This window comes from Nothobranchius furzeri, chromosome 2 (genome assembly GCF_043380555.1).
Source record: "Nothobranchius furzeri strain GRZ-AD chromosome 2, NfurGRZ-RIMD1, whole genome shotgun sequence".
Lineage (NCBI taxonomy): Eukaryota > Metazoa > Chordata > Actinopteri > Cyprinodontiformes > Nothobranchiidae > Nothobranchius > Nothobranchius furzeri.
The window spans coordinates 17,350,327-17,374,900 of NC_091742.1; the positions used below are offsets into that span (position 1 = coordinate 17,350,327).

The 24,574-nt window shown below is 47.5% G+C and overlaps 1 protein-coding gene across 7 annotated transcripts in view; it reads left to right on the top strand.

Moving 5' to 3' along the window:
• The window catches only part of col12a1b (collagen, type XII, alpha 1b), a 126,175-nt gene that overhangs the window by 61,229 nt on the left and 40,372 nt on the right, over nt 1-24,574 (top strand). For all 7 annotated transcript variants that reach the window (XM_070544698.1, XM_070544720.1, XM_070544682.1 and 4 more), the window contains 20 exons: nt 841-970; nt 1,149-1,288; nt 2,546-2,675; nt 2,750-2,889; nt 4,233-4,362; nt 4,779-4,918; nt 8,362-8,491; nt 8,676-8,815; nt 8,903-9,032; nt 9,540-9,679; nt 9,792-9,921; nt 10,451-10,590; nt 12,579-12,708; nt 14,102-14,244; nt 17,555-17,684; nt 17,934-18,076; nt 18,574-18,703; nt 21,429-21,548; nt 21,626-21,772; nt 21,846-21,962. In XM_070544698.1, the coding sequence (XP_070400799.1) occupies nt 841-970; nt 1,149-1,288; nt 2,546-2,675; nt 2,750-2,889; nt 4,233-4,362; nt 4,779-4,918; nt 8,362-8,491; nt 8,676-8,815; nt 8,903-9,032; nt 9,540-9,679; nt 9,792-9,921; nt 10,451-10,590; nt 12,579-12,708; nt 14,102-14,244; nt 17,555-17,684; nt 17,934-18,076; nt 18,574-18,703; nt 21,429-21,548; nt 21,626-21,772; nt 21,846-21,962 (2,680 nt within the window). The remainder of the gene's footprint in view (nt 1-840; nt 971-1,148; nt 1,289-2,545; nt 2,676-2,749; nt 2,890-4,232; nt 4,363-4,778; nt 4,919-8,361; nt 8,492-8,675; nt 8,816-8,902; nt 9,033-9,539; nt 9,680-9,791; nt 9,922-10,450; nt 10,591-12,578; nt 12,709-14,101; nt 14,245-17,554; nt 17,685-17,933; nt 18,077-18,573; nt 18,704-21,428; nt 21,549-21,625; nt 21,773-21,845; nt 21,963-24,574) is intronic.

Below are 24,574 nucleotides of genomic sequence, written 5' to 3' on the forward strand. Positions count from 1 at the left end.
TGATGGATACATTTGTGGAGGTCTATAGTAGGAATGAACACCTTGTAAGTCGTACTCTAGGTACAAAAAGCCCTGGTGCACCTGTTTCAGGATCTAGAATATTCCCAGATCAGAAGAGAGCTTCAGATGACAGGATCTGGAGTCTTACTTCCTGATATGTGGACAACTCTCCTCTGATTGGTTAACAGCAACACGACTCTACCACTGACACTGTCAGAATCTAAAGCAGGAGATAGGTGTAGGAGACCATTTTCATGTTCAGCCTGCATGAAACACTCAGAGTGACCCGATAGAATCAGAGATAAGCATTAAAACACGGTTTTAGTGTTCCACACCTTTAAATGTTCCCCTAACCCATCTATGCATTTATAGCAATGAGCTCTGTTATCTCTACGAATGGTTAACTTCCCATCAGGCCCCTGATCCCTTTACTCGGCTCGGTCTGGCTCGGTCTAGGCTTTTTCACATCTCCAGAACAGTTCTGAAGAACGTGGGACATTGGTCTTTCTCTGTTGCTCCTCTACCAACTGACTGTTAAAGAAAATGTTGGAAGCCAATTATCATTAGGAACAAGTTTAGCTCCTGTGATGAGTTATTTTTTATCATCTTTTGTAATGTTTGATCTGTTTTTATTTGTTTAACGAACTCTTCACATTTTTCTTTTTAAGTGTTGCTTTAGTGCTACATGTGACCCTCTGAGATCTGTTGATGGAAGGGCATTATACAACAAATGCATTATTGTCATGATGATGATGATGATTACTGGTTCTGGTGGATTCTAACCCGCTCTGATGGGATGTGTCTGCTTCCTGAACTGATTGAGTTTGTTGTGAAACCCAGGAGACGGTGTCAGCCGGAACCACCACCACAGTCCTACGAAGCCTGCAGCCTGACACACTCTACACGGTCTCTCTGGTTCCGGTTTATGCTGGAGGAGATGGGAAGACTATGTCTGAAAATGGAAAAACAAGTAAGCTGGAGTCAGAAGACAAACATCTGGAATCAGTTAGTCTGACTTTGGCTGATAGAACCAGTCATTTGCTCTGATCCAACAATGTATGAGGACATTGGCAGAAGATAGTTGGTGGTTTCTGTGGAGCTGATGGTTACCAGGCTCAGAGTTCCTCTGTATCAAACCTATCTGTCAGGGCCTCTGGGGGGAGTGAAGAACTTAAGAGTGACTGATCCGACCATGACATCCCTGAACGTTAACTGGGATCCAGCTGATGGAGCCGTGCGACTCTACAAGGTCTTCTATGTTCCCTCTGCTGGTGGACAGGAGGAGATGGTGAGAACATTTTCTAGTAGATTTTGTTCTGATGAGATGCAGAATTTTGATGGCCCCTACAGAATGTCCCTTGAGATAGGTCCACAGGCTCAGTCAGGCTACTTCTGGATTGGCTAGATGAAGTAAGAGCATGGATGGCCTCCGGCTTCTTAAGTTTAATGAGGTAGAACAGAGGAAACAGTTTTTAGTCTCAGTGCTAGTTGTGCCGCTAAGCAGGAAGTTGACCTCTGCTGGTCCCCGTTAAGAAGTTGGTCACTGACCTGGGTGTAAAGCTGCAGACTCACATCGATGGAGTGGTATGCTCTTGCTTTTTCCATCTTCACCGCCTATCCAGGATCAAGCCGCTGGTGTTGCAAGCCCATCTAGAGACCGTAGTCCCTGATTTAATTACTTCTCAGCTCGATTATTGCAACTCCCTTCACTCTGGAGTTAGCAAGGCTGCACTTGCTCAAAATGCTGCTGCTGGATTCCTGACTGGCACCAGAAAGCAGGAACACATCATGCCCGTTTCAGTCTGCACTGGCTTCCAGCATCTTTCTGAGTCAGATCCAAGATACTTGTCTTTGTTAAGTCTCTGCAGGGCAGTGCTCCTAGCCTTCTGTCTGAGCCACTCACTCGCTACGAGCCATCCTGTGCACTTAGGCCATCACAGCAAGACTTGCGAGTCGTTCCACGAGTAAAACGCTCGACTAGAGGAGGCAGGGCTTTCTCTGTTTTGGCCCCCAAGCTGTGGAATGACCTGTCACTCATGGTCAGACTAACCCTAACCCTGAATGCTGCTCTTAAGAGTCAGATAATGACTCACTTTTATAGAGTGGTGGTCCCTCAGCACAAGTTAGCTCTATTTTTAGACAACTTTACTAATTGAACATCTTATGTGTGTTCTTGCTGTGTCTTTGTAAATCCATGCTTTCGTTCTTTTTTAAACACAGAAACAGTTTTGTTTACCTGTTTGTAGCTACAAACAGGTAAACAAAACTGTTTCTGTGTTTAAAAAAGAACGAAAGCATGAACTTTACTAATTATTTAACCTTTTTTTTCACCAACATTCTTTGCTTTTGTTGAATGTTTTTGTTTGTTTTATGTAAATTTTATTGTTGGCCATTGTTTAAAATTTTTTGTACGTGTGCAGCACTTTGCCTCTTGGATGATGGAAAGTGCTAGAGAAATAAAGAGGATGATGATGATGATGATGATGATGATGATGATGATGATGATAATGATGATGATGATGATGATGATGAATGTGTCTCACAGGAACAAGTTCCTGTCGGCACCACTTCCACCATCCTAAGGAACCTGCAGCCGGATACCCGCTACACGGTGTCAGTGCAGCCAGTGTACCCGGCTCGAGAAGGCAAACGGCAGTCTGAAGATGGAAAGACCCGTAAGTTGCAGCCATGGTGGGGGGACGTTCCAGTCAGAGACAGAACCTGGAACTGGCTTCTTTTTCTGCTTCAGTGCCTTTAAGTGGAGTGAGCGGCTTAAAGGTGACAGACCCGACCATCACCACACTCACGGTGCGGTGGAACCCAGCTGGAGGCAATGTTCAAGGCTACAAGGTTGTCTATGTTCCTGTAGATGGAGGTCTGGAGATCGTGGTAAGGTCATCACATTTAGTTTCCATCCCAGAACTTCATCAGAAAGTGATAAAAGTTCAATCTGGCTTCCATTAAACTCTTAATCTGAGGCTGGTCTCAGGTCACACAGACACCCCCATCATCCATCCATCCATCCATCCATCCATCCATCCCTTCCTCCCTCCCTCCATCCCTCCCTCCTTCCATCTATTCCATCCATCCATCTATTCCCTCCCTCCCTCCCTCCCTCCCTCCATCTATTCCTTCCTTCCTTCCATCCATCCATCCATCCATCTCTCCATCCATCCCTCCCTCCCTCCATCCATCCATCCCTTCCTCCCTCCCTTATCCCTCCCTCCCTCCCTCCCTCCCTCCCTTCATCTATTCCTTCCATCCATCCATTCATCCATCCATCCATCATCGCTTCCTCCCTCCCTCCCTCCATCCATCCATCCATCCATCCCTCCCTCCCTCCCTCCCTCCCTTTGTCTATTCCTTCCATCCATCCATTCATCCATCCATCCATCATCGCTTCCTCCCTCCCTCCCTCCCTCCCTCCATCCATCCATCCATCCATCATCCCTCCCTCCCTCCCTCCCTCCCTCCATCCATCCATCCATCCCTCCCTCCCTCCCTCCCTCCCTCCCTCCATCCATCCATCCATCCATCCATCCATCCCTCCCTCCCTCCCTCCCTTCATCTATTCCTTCCTTCCATCCATCCATCATCCCTTCCTCCCCCCTCCATCCATCCATCCATCCATCCATCCATCCATCCATCATCCCTCCCTCCCTCCATCCATCCATCCATCCATCCATCCATCCCTCCCTCCCTCCCTCCCTCCATCCATCCATCCATCCATCCATCCATCCATCCATCCATCCATCCATCCATCCATCCATCCATCCTCCCTCCAACAACTGTGTAGGAAAATATCCTCACATGCTGCATGGTCTCTGTAACCCGGGTATTGTAGTGGTGCTCCATCATTAATGACCGCTGGTCCAGCCAGGATGTCAGCTGCTCTGGCTCTCGTTAGCAGAAGCTTGGCCTACCACTGTTCTGTGGTAGCGACCAGCGTTTAAATATTTATTTATTAATATATAAATATAGAGGAGTGTCTTCATAAAGCTTTTCTAGAACCAACCATCTCTTTCACATGAATAAATGACACACGGCTCCAAGTTTCTGGTATGCTTCACCCAAGCTGTCTTTATTCAGCAACAAGACAAATGTGGCTACTGGCCCTTTAAAAACTTCTTTGTAAATAAGAAACATCAGTCTATTTAAATGATCAAATGATGTCAGCAGCTTGCTGGAAGGAGTTAATTTGTTGAGATGAGGTCATCTTTTGTGTGTTAAAGGAGTCTGTCTCAGAGAGCACCACCTCAACCGTTCTTCAGAAACTCCTTCCTGATACCCGCTACACCGTCACCGTGGTCCCTGTGTATGCAGAGGGAGATGGGCCCAGTCTCACCGACACAGGCAAAACTCGTAAGTTCAGCGGTGGTGGTGGTCCGAGGTACGGGTGGTGCCCGTGTACGGCACCCTGGCCTCTGTCAGTGTCTCACAGGGCAGCTGTGGCCATGATGTAGCTCATCACTACCTGCGTGTAAAGCGCCAGATTCTGGTCCAGACCTCACTGACTCAGTGAAGCGGAGCTCTGATGCCAAATCTTTTAATTGTATCTTTAAACTCTGGAGTGGGACCCTAAAGAGCCTGGCAGCTGGAAAACCTATATGAGTAGCTCTACTTTCATACGTGGTCTCTAGATGATCAGTCCCCGTATTCATCCAGTCACACCAAAGGTTTTGGTTCTGAACAGTTCTTCACAAAGAGGCTGGCTGCAAGTGAACTTTAGCTTTAATACAGAAATAACAGCAGCTTTCCTGTCTGGTGGTTCTGCTCAGGTCCGCTGGGTTTTGTGAGAAACCTGCAGGTGACCGATCCCACCACCAGCACTTTAAACGTTCGCTGGGAGCCACCTGAGGGAAACGTCCGTGAATACATTGTGATCTGGGTGCCAGCTGCTGGAGGAGAACAGGATGTGGTAAGAACCTTCCAGCTGCTTTAAATCTTCAAACCAGTTAAACACAAAGTTGTGATTTGTAAAGAGTCCATCCACAGGAGGTTCAGCTCTAGTGAGAAAAGGCGTGGAGACGTTTGCTAGACTTGTTTGTCCTGCCTGGTGCACAGGGCTTGAACCAAGTGGCTGCACCTGTGGGGGAGACAGAAAGTCTGACCCTTCACGTTTACACTGGGTACGGGACGGATGGATGATGGGAACCACGCGGCTTCTGCAAACACCTTCGGTGGACTCTTCATCGCTACCTTCTCCTCATTCAGCTCTTTCTACCGGCTCTGACCTTCCTGGGATTCACTGATTATTTATTTCTTCATTTTCTTTTTCACTTTCTTCACATTTTGTCATCACAATTTTTACTTTTCCCATTTTTATATTTATATTTTTTATATTTCTACTCAGGATGTTGTGGATCGGTGGGCAGAATATTTCAAAGACCCCCCCAATCCCACTGGTATGTCTCCCAGTGAGGAAGTGGAGCCTGGGGACTTTGAGTCGGGTTCTCCGCTCTCTGGTGCTGAGGCTGCTCGGTGGCAAGGCCCCCGGGGTGGATGAGATCCACCTGCAGTTTCTTAAGGCACTGGATGATGTTGGGCTGTGTTAGCTGACACAGCTCTGCAATATCAGGGGCAGTCCCACTGGACTGGCAGACCGGGGTGGTGGTCCCCTTATTTAAAAATGGGGACTGCAGGGTGTGTTCCAACTACAGGGGGATCGCACTCCTGAGCCTTCCTGGTGAGGTCTATTCAGGGTTCTGGAGAAGAGGGTCCGTCGGATTAACGAACCTCATTTAAGAAGGAACAATGTGGTTTTCGTCCTGGCCATGGAGCGCTGGACCAGCTCTTCATCCTTAGGGTTTCCTGGAGGGTGTGTGGGAGTTCGCCCAACCGATCTACACGTGTTTTGTGGATTTGGAGAAGGTGTTCTACCGCGGGCCTCAGGGTGCCCTGTGGGGTACTTCTGGAGTATGAGGTACCAGGCCCTCTGATACGGGCTGTTAGGTTCCTGTATGACCAGTGTCAGAGCTTGATCCGCATTGCAGACAGGAAAGCCAGACGTACACTGAACGACCTTTTCACGTTTTTGAGCCGATTTTCCCCTTGTGCGAGAATCTACCAGATCGGGGCGAGTTTTGAGCGGAGCGTTGCGTAGTATACAGGGGGTTACGAGAGGTGATTAACACCACGTGACCAGCTACCCATCAGCAATCGTAAGTTTGTACGAATTTCTGGCTTTTGATATTTTGTTCGTTCCTCCTGAGGCTATCACACCGTTGAAGCGGCTCTGCAACCCAAAAAGTACCAGAACTACTCACGGCAAATGCACAAACATGCATCAGTACAATTTCCCTATTAACACAAAAAATAAGCTGCTGCAGAAACCAGAGACGGAGAAGTAAATTTTATTTAGGCAATTTGAGACAGGAAGCACGTACATCGGTTAAATTGTCTCAATAGGTTTCCACTGTGGCTGGCTTTTGCTGGAAGAGATGATGCGTCCAATGAGCCTCCAAAAAAATGAGACATAGCAGGTACGTTGCAATATAGCTGTCAGTTGGAACTGATTCTGTCATGTTGTGGTGTAGATGTCTAACCCACGACATACAGAATCAGCTTGAGACGGGGTAGGTGTTTTAAATAAGAATTTATTAAAAGGAAACCAAGGGAGCAGCTTGAACGTAGCTGAGTTCTGTCACCAAGGGAGCCCGTGCGGGAAATCTGTGGACAGATGGGAGTCAGATCCAACTCAAAGGGGAAAACAAGGAATCGGAATTGTGTGGGGAACTTACAGTCTGGAGAGGGGGAAAAGTAGCTCGAGGGAGGAGTGGTCCGGTCTGGGCTGAGAGGGGATTCCTGAAAATTGAGATCCAGAAGGGGAGACGTGGAGGGAGCTGAGTTGGTGGAGATCCAGGAAGCTTAGGTGGGCAGCTGGAGGTGGTTCTGGCCAGGGAGAAGCTGAGAGACAAAAAGGTAGGAGTTCCAGAGAATAGCCAGTCGGGGATGAAGGTGGAGGTTTGATCTGGTGACAAGAGCAAGAGGTCAAAAGGCAAAAATCCAACATCCAAAAACACATCAAATCTCAAAATCCAAAATCCAAAAACAAATCTAAGTCTCAAGAGGTTAAAGAGCTCGAATAAGTTACACAAGTGGCTGTTAGAAGGTACCCAGGTAGAGTAATCATCCAGCGAAGTGTAGGAGTCTCCCAGCTGCTTAAATACCCCTGGCCAGCTGATGAGCAGATCTGCTGCAGCTTGGTCACCTCCAGACACGCCCACCTGCAGAGGGAAAACTCAAAAGACAGGGAGTGACAGCAGGGAAATACCTCAGACCATGACAGATACACACTGAAACTACTGGTGCTCACATAGCTAACATAATGAATGAATCACTGGTTCAAATCGTTGAATCTCTCCATCCTTAGTCTGCAGTGATGAGGACGTTGTACCGGTCTGTCGTGGTGAAGAGAGAGTTGAGTCAGAAGGTGAAGCTCTCGATTTACCGGTTGACCAACATTCCTACCCTCGCCTATGGTCAGGAGCTTTGGGTAGTGACCGAAAGAACGAGATCACGGATACAAGCGGCCAAAATGAGTTTTCTCCGAAGAGTGGCTGGGCTCTCCCTTAGAGATAGGGTGAGAAGCTCTGTCATCTGGGAGGGGCTTGGAGTAGACCCACTGCTCCTCCACATCAAGAGGAGCCAGTTGAGGTGGCTCGGGCATCTGGTCAGGATGCCTCCCTGGTGAGGTTTTCTGGGTACATCCAACCGGGAGGAGACCTAAAGGTAGACCCAGGACACGGCGGAGGGACTATGTCTCTCACCTGGCCAGGGAACGCCTTGGGATTCCCCCGGAGGAGCTGGCCCAAGTGGCTGGGGAGAGGGAAGTCTGGGCCTCTGTGACCTGAATTCAGATAAGCCGAAGAGAATGGATGGATTGATTTTTGTTCTTGTGAAGCATCTCATAATTTTTACCTTGAGAGGTGCTATATAGAAGATTGTTTAATCCAAAATTGTTGGTTCAATATTCGTAGTTGTTGTCACGTGAACTCACTAGAAACTTTCCAGAGATATTCCACACATGACCCATAGTTGGTATACATGACAATCCATGTGGAAGCCACACGGGTTCAGGTCTGCATCCATTCTGCACTTGATGTGCACGAGGGGTCCAGCAGATTGCTTCTGGAGCTCCTGCCTGTTAGTCTGTTTCAGGATTTTATAGGAAACATGTTCAGGTTCAGATTTTGGTTGTTTCTACAAGCTGGCTCCTAAACGCTCATTAGCAGAAACAAGTTTTTTTCAAGGAGAAAACAATCTTTCATCGAAACAACGTCTGAAACAGCTGGGTCCAACATCTGCAGTCTTTCTAACCCCATTGCCATTCTTGAAAATGTATCCTTTTCTTGATACAAGGACCAAGTTCCTGGAACCAGCACCAGCACCGTTCTGAAGGACCTGGAAGCAGACACGGAGTACACCATCACCGTGGTTCCAGTCTACCCCGAGATGGAGGGAAAACCGCTCTCTGAAAATGGAAAGACTAGTGAGTGCAATGGGTTCAAAAGCATGTTTGTTTTAACATTGTGGTTATGTGATCAGGATAATTACCAGAAGCTGGGCCCAACTCAAACCCCTGGGCCAGCAGAGCAAAACTGGTGTCACATCAGTTTTGCTTTAGAAACTGTTGGATCTTGTGAGGTACTACTAGATCCACTCCTCTTCCTTAGATCCTTTGGGTGGAGTGAAGAACCTGAAAGTTACGGATCCAACCAGTAGCACTCTGACAGTTCGTTGGGACCCAGCAGTGGGGAACGTTCGTAGCTACAAGGTCCTGTACGCAGCGCAGCCGGGAGGAGAGGAAAAAATGGTAGTGGACCTTTCTGTGACTAATTGCTTTTACAGGTTTGGAGATCACCTGCTCATGTGCTGAGGCTGGTTTGACCCCATTTAACAGGAGGAGGTGTCCGGAGGCTCCACCAATACCATACTGAGGAACCTGGATGCAGACACACCTTACAATGTGGCAGTCATTCCCGTTTACCCGGATGTAGAGGGAATAAGGCAGGAAGAGAAGGGAAAGACCAGTAAGTGGACCATTTAAAATCTTTGATCCAAAGATGTTGGTGTTGCTGGAGGGGTGTGTAGATGTTGTGATTGTGGGTCTTTCTTTAAGTGGTTTTCCAGAGGGAAAGAGAAAAAACTTGAGCCGGTTAGATTTGAACCTCCAGAAACTTTTAAAAATGATTCTTCCTCCTAAATGGTCTGGTGGTCGGAGGGACCGGTGGCGCCATTGCTCGGCAGCCTGGCCCCTGTCAGTGCGCCCCGGGGCTGCTATGGCTATGACGTAGCTCATCACCACCAGGGTATGAGTGACTGATTGTTGTGAAATGCCTTGAGGGGTTGTAGGAACTCAAGAAGGAGCTAAACAAAAACATAAACCATAAAAGTCCTCCCAGCATGTGGTCATGTAGGAGTTCAGGTGCAACACTTCAGGTTCTGGAGATGTTTGGATGAGTTTTCAGGGTGAAATCATGTGACCATCAGCTGGGTAAGGCAATCTCACCACTCCACTTCTATCTCTGCTCTTTCAGAACCACTGAGTGGAGTGAAGAACCTCCAGGTGACTGATCCCACAATCAACTCACTGAAGGTCCGCTGGGACCCAGCTGAGGGTGATGTCCAGCAGTATAAACTCCTTTATGTCCCTGTTGCAGGAGGAAGCACCATTATGGTCAGTTTGTCATCAGTGATACTGTAGATGATGGAAGAACATAAGAAAGGTCTGTCTAGTGGTTGGCTTCAGTGACTAATTTTACTCTGCTCTTCATGTCTTCACTCCTTAGACCTCAGTGTCTGGGGTGACCACCAACACGGTGCTGAGGGAGCTGCGTCCAGACACCGAGTACAAGGTGACCGTTGTCCCTGTCTACATTGATGGGGAGGGAAAACAGCAGTCAGAGAACGGAAAGACAAGTAAGTCGAGTCACATAAGATGCATGAGAAGACTAGTGAAGGTCGGAAGCTCTGAAGACACTTGTCCAACATCCTTTTTCTGTGGGACAGCAGTAGCTCAGAAGGTAGAACGGGCTGTCCAGTGATCGGAAGGTTGCAGGTTCGATCTCCGCTCCAACCAGAGCATGCTGCTGTTATGTCTTTGGGCAAGACACTAACCCACCGTTCCTGCTGGTGGTGGTCGGAGGGACCGGTGGTGCCTCTGTCATTGCGTCCCAGGGCAGCTGTAGCTGCATCGTAGCTCATCACCGTTAATGTGTTTGGATGACTGATTGTATTGTGAAGTGCCTTGGGGGGCTGTAGAGTCCTAAGAAGGCGCTATACAGATCCAGGCCAGGTACCAATCTTCACTTTTCCTTTCAGCCTTTATTCTTCCAGGTAGTGTTTGAGAACCAAATGTCTCTGAGGAAGGTGACCTGGCCCAGAGACCTGGTGGTCTGCTGGTGTGAGGGAGACTGGATACTCTAATGGGTCTTTGTGATGTTCGCAGAACTTCTAGGTGGCGTGAAGAATCTCAGGGTTACTGATCCTACTACCAGCTCCCTTCGAGTGCACTGGGAGGCAGCAGATGGCAACGTCCGCCAGTACCGTATCTTCTACGTTCCTGCATCTGGAGGTGCTGAAGACATGGTGGGTCATCTGGTCCTAAAGCACGAGTCACTGGTTTATCATAAACAGGTTTTCTTGGTTCTTTGTTGTTGTTGACTAGTTAATGTAGGATATCTTAGTGACTCTTGTTTTCTGCTGTTCTAACAAAAGTTTTGTTTTGGACACTGATTGGTTTATTTAGTACGGTGGCCCTGAAGTACAAAATGACTAAACAAGTTATAAAACACAATTACATTAAACACCTGTAAAAGGTAGGGACCAGTGATCAACAGCAGACATCGCTTACTGGACGGTAGCACTGTTGTCTTTGGACATGGAAGTTCTGCCGGCACTGCGTTGTTCAGAAAGGACGTAATATTCTGTCTAAACTGCATTGAATGTTTGCAACGGCGGTGGCAAGAGGCTTCAAGAAATATCTTGTATCTAGTACAGGTGGCATAAAGTATGACTCCTAACCAGAGTCTTAGGCCCAAACCCAGACCCACCCTGCACCCTACGGTCCTCTAAGATCACTGAGAGGCAGTCCACATGAGGCTCCGAGTGCGTGGTGAATGTAGATAAGATGTTCTTGCATTTAATTAGAAACCATAGAATGTGAAATATCATGAAATATGAAATATCACCTTAATGGATCTTTGAGTAAATTTAACCAGTAGATCGGATCTTTTTATGGCAGGGATTGAGCAACACTTCGTATCAACTCCAAGAAAGAGAGAGAGTCAGGTTTAAAAAGTTAAAAGATTTGTTTCTAAACAAATTAAGCAAGACTAACTTTAAACACTTTGTGATGATGAACTAAGATGGAGTAAGACTGAGGATGGTGTGTGTGTGAAATATGTTCAGAACCAGCAAATCTGGAGATATATATATATGTATATATATCATATATATATATATATATATATATATATATATATATATATACACACATATACTCATACATACATACCTACATACATGCATACAGAGAGAGAGAGAGAGAGAGAGAGAGAGAGAGAGAGAGAGAGAGAGAGAGAGAGAGAGAGAGAGAGAGAGAGAGAGAGAGAGAGAGAGAGAGAGAGAGAGAGAGAGAGAGATGAGTTAGGGTTTAGGGTTATGTATCTCAGTGTTGTATCCGTGTTTATTTGAAGTTGTGATGTGTCTTATTGTTGGTGTGGTTTATCTCTGCCTTTTATTTGACCTGTACAGCACGTTGGCCAGCAGTTGTGTAGAAAGTGCTATAGAAATCAAAGTGGGTTGGGTTGGAAACAGGTAAACATTGGATAATTACTGCCGGGCGGTTATCTTTTAGCTGCAACAAGTTATTTAACCCAACTGGTGCAACGAGCTGCTTCTCTTGTCTTAAACAACCAGGTGGAAAGACACATCTGGTGGTGATGGAGAAGATGTTAGTCTGTGTGAGAAGGGTCAGATCGTCGGCATCAAGCAGATAAAGCATCTGAGGAGGTGCAGAAACTGGGTTCAGAACTGTCCAACGCTTTATTAAAACTGGTCTGATGAGTCCAGGTGGACCCTGGTCCAGAGAGATGGTGCATCAGGGTATGAAGAGAGGCAGATGAAGTGATGCACCCATCATGCCTAGTGCCTACTGTACAAGCCTGTGTTGGCAGTGCTATGATCTGGGATTGCTGCAGTTGGTCAGGTTCAGCAACAGGATGTGCTCCAAGATGAAGGTCAGCTGACTACCCAAAGTACCAGGAGTGAATCTGGTGCCATTGTTGAAGCTTATCGAAGCAACGCCACAGCGAATGTGAACCATAATCAAAGCTAAAGGCGGTCCTACTAAATATCAGTGTGTGACCTTTTTTTGGGCTGGACGGTGAATTACTATAATCACTGTAGTGGTCGCAACTGGAACACCTGTAACTGGAGGTTAGTAACTGTACTAGCTTTAAGGCTTTTAAACATCATCAAGACCAAACTAACTACTGTTGGTTCTTCTGAACGATGTTCTGATGACTTCCTTCTGTGATCAAAACTAACATTCTGATCAATTTTTGTGGTACCAGGAGCAGGTTTCAGGTGGAACCACCAACACCGTCCTCAGAAACCTGCTGTCAGACACTCCCTACAGCGTGACAGTGGTTCCAGTTTACCCTGAGGGTGAAGGTCTTCGCCAGTCGGACAATGGAAAGACCCGTAAGTGGGGTTCTGGATCTGATTGACAAACATGTTCGGAGCGGTCTAAGTGGGTTGAGGTCAAATCTAGAGCCTATAGTCATTTTCTACGGAGGCAGCATCACACTGAAACACACAACTACACAATCACCACAACCTTTAGATCAAACATGGTGGACTACCAAAACCTTGCCATGCTGTGTAGAATCTAAGGTTTAGAAGAGAAACAAGAACCTCAGCAGCTTCAGCAGCACCACAGGCAGAATCTGCTGATCTGGTTTGGTGTCTATGGGTCTGTGGTCTGAGGAAGCTTCTGGGACACTGATTCCAGTTCTCCCAGCATCCCTGCTTCAGACAGCTGATGGGGGAAACACCCTCTTCTCTGGCTGGGGGACCACGGGCAGCCTGGAGGGCGGACAGATCTGCAGCAAACATCATCATCATGTGTTCTCTGGTTCCTCTTCCTCAGAACAGCAGCAGCTCAATATTCCACAGCCAGACCCTGTATGGTGGGACTGTTTTTGCCCTAACTGTCCAGTTAAAAATGAAAATGTCACACACACACTGGTGTGGTGAAAATTGTCCTCTGCTTCTGACCCATCCACGAGGGGAGCGATGAGCTGCAGACATGGCCGTGCCCGCCCGGGAACCTTTTTTAACCCCCCAATTCAACCGCTTAATGCTGTCCAGCAGGCAGGCCTCGGGTCCCATAAAGTCTCTGGTATGACCCGACTGGGATTTGACCTTCAACCTCCCAGTCCCAGGGCGAACATTCTACCACTAAGCCATGGTGCTGAGTGGAGTTCTCAGGATGCCGAAAGCTGTTTCTGTCTGTTGGCCTATCTTCTCGTCTGTTTGACGACAGAGACAGTTTCATCCAGCAGACCGAGCTGGGGGAGCAGTAGGAGACTGGATGTATTTCTTCTTTTATTGGCTGAAGCTCCAGATGTGTCCAGATGCCAGAGGATCTGCACATCTGGTTGCATTTAAAGTGGAAGTGATGAGTTTTTGCATCAACCCAAAAGAATGCTTTTCTCCCTTCACATAGAGACGTCAAACAACCGTCCTGCAGAAGGTTCTGCTGCTCTCAGCATCTGGGTTCAACTCCGAATTGGGTTTCAATCCAGATGTTTAGTTTGTTTGAACAGAATCTTCTAGACTCTGCTGGAAGACTTCCATTTGGACATTCCAGCCATGAAGCATCCATCTGCTCTGGTTGGCGTGTTCTCCTGCTGTGTTTAGAACATTTCTGATGTTTTTGGGAAAATAATCACTTATGTTTGTAAACTGATTGCAGCCAGCCGGCCCTCTCAAGGCTTGGATTCCAGTTGTTATAAAATTCTGTTGAGAAGGGAAGAATTATTATTGCTCTGCTTCTGGCATCGCTTTCTTTTGACCTGTGTGACATTTGCAGTCCCCAGGACCCCACCCAGCAACATCCAGGTGTACAACCCCTCCCCCAACAGCCTGAATGTGCGCTGGGAGCCTGCCTCGGGCCAGGTCCAACAGTACCGTGTGGCCTACACGCCTCTGACCGGAGTCAGACCCACTGAGTCGGTGAGGAAGGCATTTCCCCTCCACAGGTGTCACATCTCATCTGGTTCTAGCTACTTTTATCTTCACTTGCAGTTCAACACTTCTAGAAAAACATCACTTTTTATGTATTAAAACAAACATCCATTCATCCAGCAGCTGATTTCAACTGAATCCATTTCCTGGTAAAGAAACCTTCACAACACTGAGATCAGCCACCTGTCAGTGATGGAGATAACTCAACTAGTTTGTTTTTAATAACCCAACCGTTTATCCAGGGTTGGGTCGCGGGGTCAGCAGGGCGAGAACCTTTTCATGGGCTATGTAGGGGAGGCTGGAACCTTCTCATTACCTATCCAACACCACAGCTGCTTGCCTGGATCTAATTGAAAGTCTCTGTGTGGTTCTAGACGAACGCTGTCCTACCGTTCCCATATCAGTGCAGTTACCCGTTCGGCCTACTACCACCTACCAAATATTTATCGCCTTCGTCTATCACTCTCTAAACACGCCACCGTCATATTAGTCAACATTCTGGTCACTTATCGTCTGGATTATTGTAATTCGCTTCTCTGTGTATGCCTCAGAAGACTACATAAGCTTCAGCTGGTTCAAACTGCAGCCCGTATCATCACCAAAACACTTTCATGTGTTCACATCACCCGTTATTCAGCAGCTTCATTGGCTACCAATAAAGTTTAGGATCATTTACAAATGTTTACTTCTTACATGTAAGGCCATTCATAACCTTGCTCCTCATAACTCTTACAAATACCTGCACCTTCCCGTGTGCTCAGATCCTCAGCTTTTGTCAGCGTATAGCAGGATGTTTGTTGACATCTTCCTCCAGCTTTACGCATGCGCGAGCGGCTGGGTGGCAAAAGCGAGCTGCTATCGATACGCGACGTTTACGGACAAAACCCCGATATATAAACACTTCACCGTCTAAATACAAGAGGAGGTTTAGAGAGAAAATGACAGTTACTAACAGCCTGTACGAGCTCTGGGATGACGGAAAATGTCGGTCCCATTCAGATTTTTCCCAAATCTGCTGGGGAGACATTTATTCCTATTCAACAGAAACATGGGCCCTTCACTCATGAAGAGTTAAAGACTTTCAGACGTTAGCAAATTTATCGTCCATCATTGTTTATTGGACTGACGATTGGAGGTTGGAAAAATTATATATATATTACCCAGTCCTATCAGACACTACCACTCTGGAGTTGCCTCCACTGGGAGGCGCAGAGCCAGACTGGGCATGCTCATTGCCTCCCCATCTTGGTGCTTGTACATTGGTCTTTACCCTGGTGAGCAAGAGGGTAGCCTCCCTCTGCAGCACACCAGGCTAAAGGTCAAAGGTGACAGATCATCTGCTGCTATGGCCCCCAGACTCTGGAGCTCTCTCTCCCCGAGCCTGAGATCAGTGGACTCAGTGGTCTCCTTTACACTCACCTGTTCAGGTTTGGTGGGACCTTCATCACCTCCCTCTCCTTGTTCTGCTCTTATTCTGCCTTTCCCGGGATCCACTGGTTTCCCGATCTCCTGTTCATTTTCTCTCTCCCTTTCCTTATTTTTTTATCACAATTTAAATTTATTTTTTTCATTTTAAACAATTTTTAGTAATTTCTTGAAATATTTTTATAGTTGAATTTTGTGGTACATGTGATGCGCCTCGTGATTAGTATCTTGAGAGGCGCTGTATAAAAGATGGTTTTCTTCTTTCTTTCTGCCCCCACCCACATGTGGGGGAGGGCTCCTGCCTCCACCTACATGTAGGGGAGGGCTCCTGAGTTGTTTGTGTGTATGCACCAAACTGCAGGTCACAATTCTCAATGGAGTCCTTGGAAGAGGTGCTAGAGAGTGCTTCTTCTGGTGATTCCCTTGTTCTACCGGGGGAAGTCTATACTCACGTGGGCAACTACAGTGAAACCTTGAGGGGTGTGATTGGGAGGAACGGCCCCCCTGATCGTAATCCAAGTGGTACTTTGTTACTGGACTTCTGTACTCATCACGAATTGTCATGAGTGAAACCCATGTTCAAGCATAAAGGTGCGCCCGTGGCACCAGGATGCCTTAGTTCGCACTTCAACGATGGACTTTGTTGATGGCTCATCTGGTCCGTGGCCGTATGTCTTGGACTCTTGGGTGGAGATGGGCAGAGTTGTCAACTTACCACTACCTGGTGGTGACTTGGCTTCGATATTGAGAGGATGCCGGTCAGACCTGGCAGACCTAAACATATTGTGAGCGTCTGCTGGGCACGTCTGGTGGAGTCTTCCATCAGAAGGAGCACTGTTTTGTGCCTCCATTGTTGAGGTAGCTGACTGGAGCTGAAGCCACAGGGTCGTCGGAGCCTGTCATGGCGGTAACCCCCGAACTTGCTGCGGTTAGGGATGCTGTCAAGCTGAAGAAAGAGTTCTATCAGGTGTTTTTGGTCTGTGGGACCCCAGATGCAGCTGATGGATGCCGGAACGAGTTTTCTCTGCAGAGTGGCTGGGCTCTCCAGATAGGGAGAGAGAGTCATCTGGGAGGGGCTTTGAGTAGATCTGCTGCTCCTCCAATTCGAGAAGAGCCAGTTGAAGTGGCTCAGGTATCTGGTCAAGATGCCTCCTGGACGCCTCCCTGGTGAGGTTTTCCAGGCATGTCCAACCAAGAGAAGATCTAAGGGAGAGCCAGGACATGCTGGCGGGACCATGTCTCTAACCTGGCCAGGGAACATCTTGGGATTTCCCTGGAGGAGCTGACCCAAGTGGCTGGAGAGAGGGAAGTCTGGGCCTCCCTGCTTAGGATGTGTCCCCTGCGACCCGACTCCGGAAAAGCAGATGAAAGTGGATGGACAGATGGATGGTTTCTTTGAATAACCCAACCCAACTGAAGTTAGCTCAGTTCTGATTGATTATATTTTATATGGAAACGTCAGCCGAAGTAAAGGGTTCAGTCCTCTGTTCATTACATATTTTCTCATGGTTCCAGTTCTTCTAACTAGAACCTTTATCAAGTGCTTTAGACGCCCTGATGGTAACTTTGAGCCTCGAGTGTCAGAAGTAGTGGCTCATTGTTGGACAACCTGCTGAGGTTCTGCTGGTGCTTCCTGACAGATAACATCATTCAGACCACTCGTTGATTCATTTGTTCTGTGTCCGACTGACTGGGGCTACAGTTGAGTTGGAGGGAATCTTTGAAAGCAGAGGATTGCAAAGACAGCTGGTAGATGATGGGCATCACATTATTCCTGCAGATGCGGTTCTGATCCAGAGATTTGTGTCAAACTGTCTAGTTGGTTTATTATCTAATAAAGTTCATGTTTGATCTTTCTTGTTCCTTCCTAAAGGTTCTGGTTCCAGGAACCATCGACAATGCTTTCCTGGACAACTTGATCCCAGACACTCCCTACTCCATCGCTGTTTCCGCTCTGTACGCTGATGCTGAGGGATCGCCAGTGAAAGGCAACGGCAAAACCCGTAAGGCCTCAGATCATAGGTTGTTAGTCTCTTGGTCTGACCTCCTTTTAGAGTTCTTCTCCTCCTTGCCCTCCCCCTCAGTCACAGAAGGTGCCCTGATTCATTCTCCCAGCCTGAGCCACGTAGTTAAAGAGAAGTAGACCAACAACAAGCTCTTGTGGAATGCCTAAGGGGAAATGATTTGTTGCAGATAAAACTGTTGAATAGAAACTTTACGGCAATAGATTTTGTCTGGTGTTCCTGCTGCAGTCCCTCGTGCTGGACCCAGGAACATGCGAGTGTTTGAGGCCACCACCAGCACCCTGACCATTGGGTGGGACCACGCTGAGGGGCCTGTGAGGCAGTACAAGATCTCCTACGCTCCCATGACTGGAGACCCCATCACAGAGTTTGTGAGTGCCTCTTCTGATGATTTCAATATTCCCTTTAACTGAAGCTGAAGTCTGGTTGTGAAGGAAGACATGAAGGACCAGTCCTTCAGCCTTCAACCAGACTTCAGCTAGCTTGTTGCTGATGTTACTCTGATGAAGCCAGATGTTCTATTTCAGAGATCTGAAGCATCTGAGCAGTCTGAAACGTGTTTCTGATGGAAAGTAGGTTTTGACCAGCTGGAACTATGAAGTGAAGTCACCACTCAGGAATCCCTCATCGCCTCCTAAAGACTAATTACACACTATTAAGACAAATGGGATCTAATCATCCATAATGATGTTAATAATAGGGATGGCACAGCTGTGCTTCCCCTCACTCATTAATGGATTTAAGTCATCAAACTAGAAGCCTGATCCAATGGAGGGCTAGGGTTCCAGTCGGGTCAGAGGCTCAGAACCATCAGATCTCCTCTGGAAAAGATGTTCTGGAAGCAAAAGATCTTCTTTCCTGTTTTCAGGCGCTGGTTCCAGGAAACAGAAACAATGCCATGCTGTTGAGTCTGAGCCCAGACACTCCCTACAACATCACTGTGGAGGCCGTCTATGCTGAGGGACCTGGAGGCTCTCTCAACGGGAATGGAAGGACAGGTAGGACTGCCAGGAGCAGTGGTGGCTCCTGGGACATCCTCGAGGAGCTGGGGGAGGGGCTTTGTGTGCCAGCTGCTGCCACAGGGTCGGACTCCAGGTCAGATTCACTCTCTCCCCTGATGAGCTCTTCAGATGAGACTGGTTCTGCTCACCTCATTATTGAGTTCTGGACCTGTTCGCCTGTAGCATTTATTCACTTGTTCCAAAGGTTAGGAACTGTCCTGGTGAACACCAAGGTCATCAGAAAGGTGGTTACTGAGGGCTGTAGGCGTCCAGGAGGTGGGTCTTGGTGGGTTGCACCACCATCACTTGTAAGTCGCTTTGGACAAAAGCGTCTGCTAAATACATAAACATAAACATAAACATCTTGGTGGTGTCGGCCTTGTTGGAGACAACAAAGGCCGTAGTACCAGAATTAAATTTGAAAGGTTCAGAAAAGATTAGGATGAACGAATCAGGTTTTGTAAGTCCCATAGTCATCGTCACACTCTGGTGAAACTCATCTTTGCATCTGACCCATCCCCATGGATTGGAGCGGTGGCTGTGGCTGCGCTCAAGAGCTATTGGTGCTTTAACCCCCAATCCAACCCCTAAAGCAGGGAGTTGTTGGGTCCGTATGACCCCACCAGGAATCCAACTCCGATCTCCCAGTCCCAGGGCCACTGAGCTGGTTACAATATCTGTAGCAGTGTTCAGTCCATGCAGAAACTTCCTAAAACCCTTAACAATAAGAGTCTCAAACACCATATCTGAAGCCTGTACACTATGTAATTCCCCCATCTCATTCTCTGGCTACTTCTGTACTTTATTCTGGGTTACTGTCGGCCATAACCCACGCCTTACAGCTTAACCCCCTCAAATGTCACAAGAACTTGAACAATAACTGGTTTTCCTCCAGAAACTCCCACACTTTTGACCGGAACCAGAACTTCTCTCTACCCCCACCAAGAACACTCATGTAGCGGAGACAAATGGATTATTTATTTGATATTCTATTTAAATATAAAATATTACCTTGCTTGATCTTTATTGTAAATATCAGAAGATTATAGGGCTTAATCAGAAGATTCTAGGATTTTTGCTTTATTAAGTAATTATACACACTTCGTTTTGATTCAGAAAAGAGTCAGGTTTATAAAAGTAAGAAATTATTTAATTACAATTATAACATGATAAGTGAACTAAGCATTTTCTGTGATTGGATGGAGCTAAATGTGATGAAGGCTATGTGCCAATGTGATGTTGGTCAGACCTTCTGAATCTCGGAAAGCGGTGTCTCCGGATGAAAAAGAATTTGGTTTGCTCTAAACTATGAAGTTGTTATCTTTCACAAACACATCAGACACAATCTGTCATGTCTGCTTTACCCGGTTGAGAGAAACCCTCTTGGTGGATCCGAACAGCTGGATTGAGCCATGCGTCTGAAGGACTCTTAAGGAGTCTAATGATATCAGCTTTGTTCTGCAGGAACTATTTTGCTGTCTCAGCTTTGTAGGTACAAAAAGGTTTTGACGACGTGTCAAAATCTTTGATGGTTAAAGAGGTTGCGACAGGTGGCCGGTCTGAAGCTTTCTCTAGAACTCCCAAATCACTCAAGGTGATCTAGTTTTAAGGATTTGATGTTATGATTTGCACAGCCAATCAGAGGCTGACAAGTTTGGAGATGTTTTACCAAGACAACTCAGAAACACACCCTCTTTGATATCGGATGTCCTGACTGGTTAAAAGGGCAAGTTATGTGTTGTAGTCTTAACCGTACTTGTTATAGTGTGGATGCAAGTGTGAGGACCTTGTTGTCAAAACATGTTGAACACATGGCAGGTTCTAGTAGACACATATCATAACATCCATTCATTGTTCACAGATTAATGAAGCATTTCATTATACTATAATTATTATAAGTAGTTATGAACAAATATTTATTTAATGATTATCTAGATTATAAATCATGGAAGAAGTTCATATTGATTTAGTAAATCATTCTTGAATTTAGCAGCTGATTAGCTGGAGTTGGAGTCTTCTGTGGAGGCAGACAGATGGGACCTTGGGAAAGAAAGTTATTGTTTATCTTTCAGACTTGCAGAGTCTGTGAGTCCCAGCTGCTTCCAGCCCTCAGGCAGGCAGACTCGTCTAAAGGGAACACATGCAATGCTGTCTCCTTTCTGACCAGATGTTGAATAGATGGTGAAAGGTCAGACAGTGCCTAAACTGACCATTGCTGAATGCTGCACTCACTTCACAATAAAAGTCTAACATCAACATAACGTAACCCGTTACAACTAGTTCATTAATCCTGTTGTCTGGTAAAACTCAGAATGGGATTTTGTAGGGTCTTTGGATTACAGACCTGGTCATGGTGGTAGAAACAGATCCTGGGCGCTTTTCCTGGTTCTGTTCCTAGAGAACCAGGCACTAACACGGGGACGACGGTGGCACAGTAGCTAAGCGCTTGCCCCGTAGTCGGAAGGTTGCAGGTTTCAGCCCCGCTCAGATTGTTGCTGTCGTTGTGCCCTTGGGCAAGACACCCACCCCCCCTCACCTGCTAGTGGAGGTCGGAGGGTGGCACCTCCGTCAGCATGCTCCAGGGCAGTTGTGGCTACACCGTAGCTCATCACCACCAGGGTGTGAACGGGTGAATGAATGATTGTGTTGTAAAGCGCCTTGGGGGGTTCCAGGTGCTATATCAAATACAGACCATTTACCATAACACATCTGTCTGTTGCAGTTGGCATGTTGAGTCCCAGAAACTTGCAGGTCTCAGATGAATGGTACACCAGGTTCCGGGTGTCCTGGGTACCCGTTTCTTCTCCAGTCCAAGGGTACAGACTCATCTACTCCCCTAAAGGTGGGTCACATCAGCACCGACTCAGCCAGCATCACTCAGTGCTTGTCTGCATTGTGGTCCGCTGGTGTGTTTTCCAGGGAAGGACCAGCCCATAGACATGTTTGTTGGTGATGTGAGCTCATTCATCCTGACAAACCTGCAGCCCGGAACCACCTATGGTGTCAAAGTTCTGGCCCAGTACACCTCTGGTATAAGTGCTCCACTGATGGGAGAGGGAACAACACGTACGTGCAAAGCAGCAATCTGCCTGTTTCTGCATGGACAACACCAATGATGATGTGTCTCTGAATTCTGCAGTTTACCTGAACGTGACAAACATTGAGTCCTACGATGTCGGCCATGACAGGTTATGCATCAAGTGGAGTCCTCACCGAGCAGCCACGTCCTACCGGATCAAACTGGACCCCACCGACCGTAAGCTTCCAACACACATGTCTCTCAAACACCCTCATTCAGGTCCAATCAGGACCAGAGGATCAGCCCCGTTCCTGTCTGGCTCACTTGTACCTCCTGGAGTAGGATCACCAGAGCTGTTTTTCCTGACTCACAAGGCATTTGTTCCTGCTAGAGACCACTGCAGATGTATTTACAACACGAGTACAGTTGACCTTTAAACATCCCTCATGTCTTTCATCTCTGTTTGACACGTTTAGGGTAAATCTTCAACAGGTGACAGGTGTGCTTGCACAGGAACAGGTCACAAGTTCTCTCTCTCTCTCACTCTCTCTCTCTCTCTCTCTCTCTCTCTCTCTCTCTCTCACACACACACACACACACACACACACACACACACACACACACACACACACACACACACACACACACACACACACACACACACACACACACACACACACACACACAAGCTCTGGAACAACAAGTGACTCCACTCCCTAGCCAATCAGAAATCAACAGTTGCTGATGTCACATTTTCAGAATGGATCGGTTCTCTAGGAACCACAACCAAGCAGGTACTGACAGGTTGGGGGGAAATCCAGGACCGTGCTGCTGGAAACAACTGACCACATGGAGTTAGTTGGAAAAAGGGCAAAGGTCAATCCAAGCCTTCTTCATCGGTGTGGCGAGGGTTATCGGGGTGCTTTTCACCTGGAGACACAGGCGGTATACAACCCTGCACCAGAAGGTAGCCATAATAAACTCCTCCTCCTGCCTCCCTTATCTGGCCATCAGCTCGTCTCTTCAGGAGAGAGACTTGAGTCTGAGTCTTTTGTCTCATGATGGTTTCCTAACTTCAGGTTTACAGTCATTCTCTTATCTCCAGTAAATGTTCTTCTAAACAACACTAATGTTTATTACTGGTTAGGGATTATCTTAAACACACCACATGAGTCCACTTGCTGATTTAATAATGATTATCAGTTACATTCACATATTAATATCATCATATTAACCAGTGAATATTAACACTTCACATGAAGCAGCTTAAGCCTCTTCTGGGTGTCTGAGGGTCTCGGTAAACGCCTGTACACGTTTCTCAGATCTGATTGGCTCTAAAATCATCAACGCCGAACATTAAGAGGTATCACTTCCTATATTTGGCAGTTCAGCCTCAGCTCATGCTTACCACCAATTGTGGGATTAAACCAAATCTTTCAGTCGAATAATTTTAGCGGCTTAAAGAACAATCCCTTTTTTAAATCAATCAACTATTATTTACTCAATCCACCGCCCACTCGAGAGCTGAAGGGGTCCAGAGAGCGACAAACAGTTTGTCCAGAGATGAGGTTGGTGCGGATGCTGGTGAAGGCAGGTGAGCGGCTGGGAGCGGGCGGCCAGGGGAACGGCATTGTGAGCTGCAGTGCAGGAGTCCGGGCTGGTTATGGAGATGAGGGAACATGGAGTGGAAAACCTGGAGGAGAACAGGAAAGAATTGTCTGGATCTTTCAGGCGACAGGTTTTCTAACTAGATACAAACTTCTAGGCAGGTTAAATGGCTAGAGCTACCCAAAACAGAGTAATCATCCGACTTGGTGCTGAGTCACACTGCTGCTTAAATCCCCTGGGCCTTGATGACAGGATCAGCTGCAGCTGGTTGCTGTCAGACACGCCCACCTGCAGACAAGACAGAGGACAAACACAAATACTGACAGGCAGCTCACCACGGACCATGGCAGGGGGTGGAGTCACGGGTTAGCTAGGGGGTGGGGTCATGTGTTAGCAAGGGGATGGAGTCACGGGTTAGCTAGGGGGTGGAGTCACGGGTTAGCTAGGGGATGGAGTCACGGGTTAGCTAGGGGGTGGGGTCATGTGTTAGCAAGGGGGTGGAGTCACGGATTAGCAAGGGGATGGAGTCACGGGTTAGCTAGGGGATGGAGTCACGGGTTAGCTAGGGGGTGGGGTCATGTGTTAGCAAGGGGGTGGAGTCACGGATTAGCAAGGGGATGGAGTCACGGGTTAGCTAGGGGGTGGAGTCACGGGTTAGCTAGGGGGTGGAGTCACGGGTTAGCTAGGGGATGGAGTCACGGGTTAGCTAGGGGGTGGAGTCACGGGTTAGCTAGGGGATGGAGTCACGGGTTAGCTAGGGGGTGGAGTCACGGGTTAGCTAGGGGATGGAGTCACGGGTTAGCTAGGGGGTGGAGTCACGGGTTAGCTAGGGGATGGAGTCACGGGTTAGCTAGGGGGTGGAGTCACGGGTTAGCTAGGGGGTGGAGTCACGGGTTAGCTAGGGGATGGAGTCACGGGTTAGCTAGGGGGTGGAGTCACGGGTTAGCTAGGGGATGGAGTCACGGGTTAGCTAGGGGGTGGGGTCATGTGTTAGCAAGGGGGTGGAGTCACGGATTAGCAAGGGGATGGAGTCACGGGTTAGCTAGGGGGTGGAGTCACGGGTTAGCTAGGGGGTGGAGTCACGGGTTGCTCCAGGGTTTTCCACCTGCAGCTGTTTCTGCGTTCAGTCTGATAAAAAAACCAACAGATCAGAATGTTCAACATGACCATCACTGTTGTGTTTTTGTGTGACTGGTCCTGACACGAGAACTGGGACTGGTTGACTGGACACGAGACCTTTT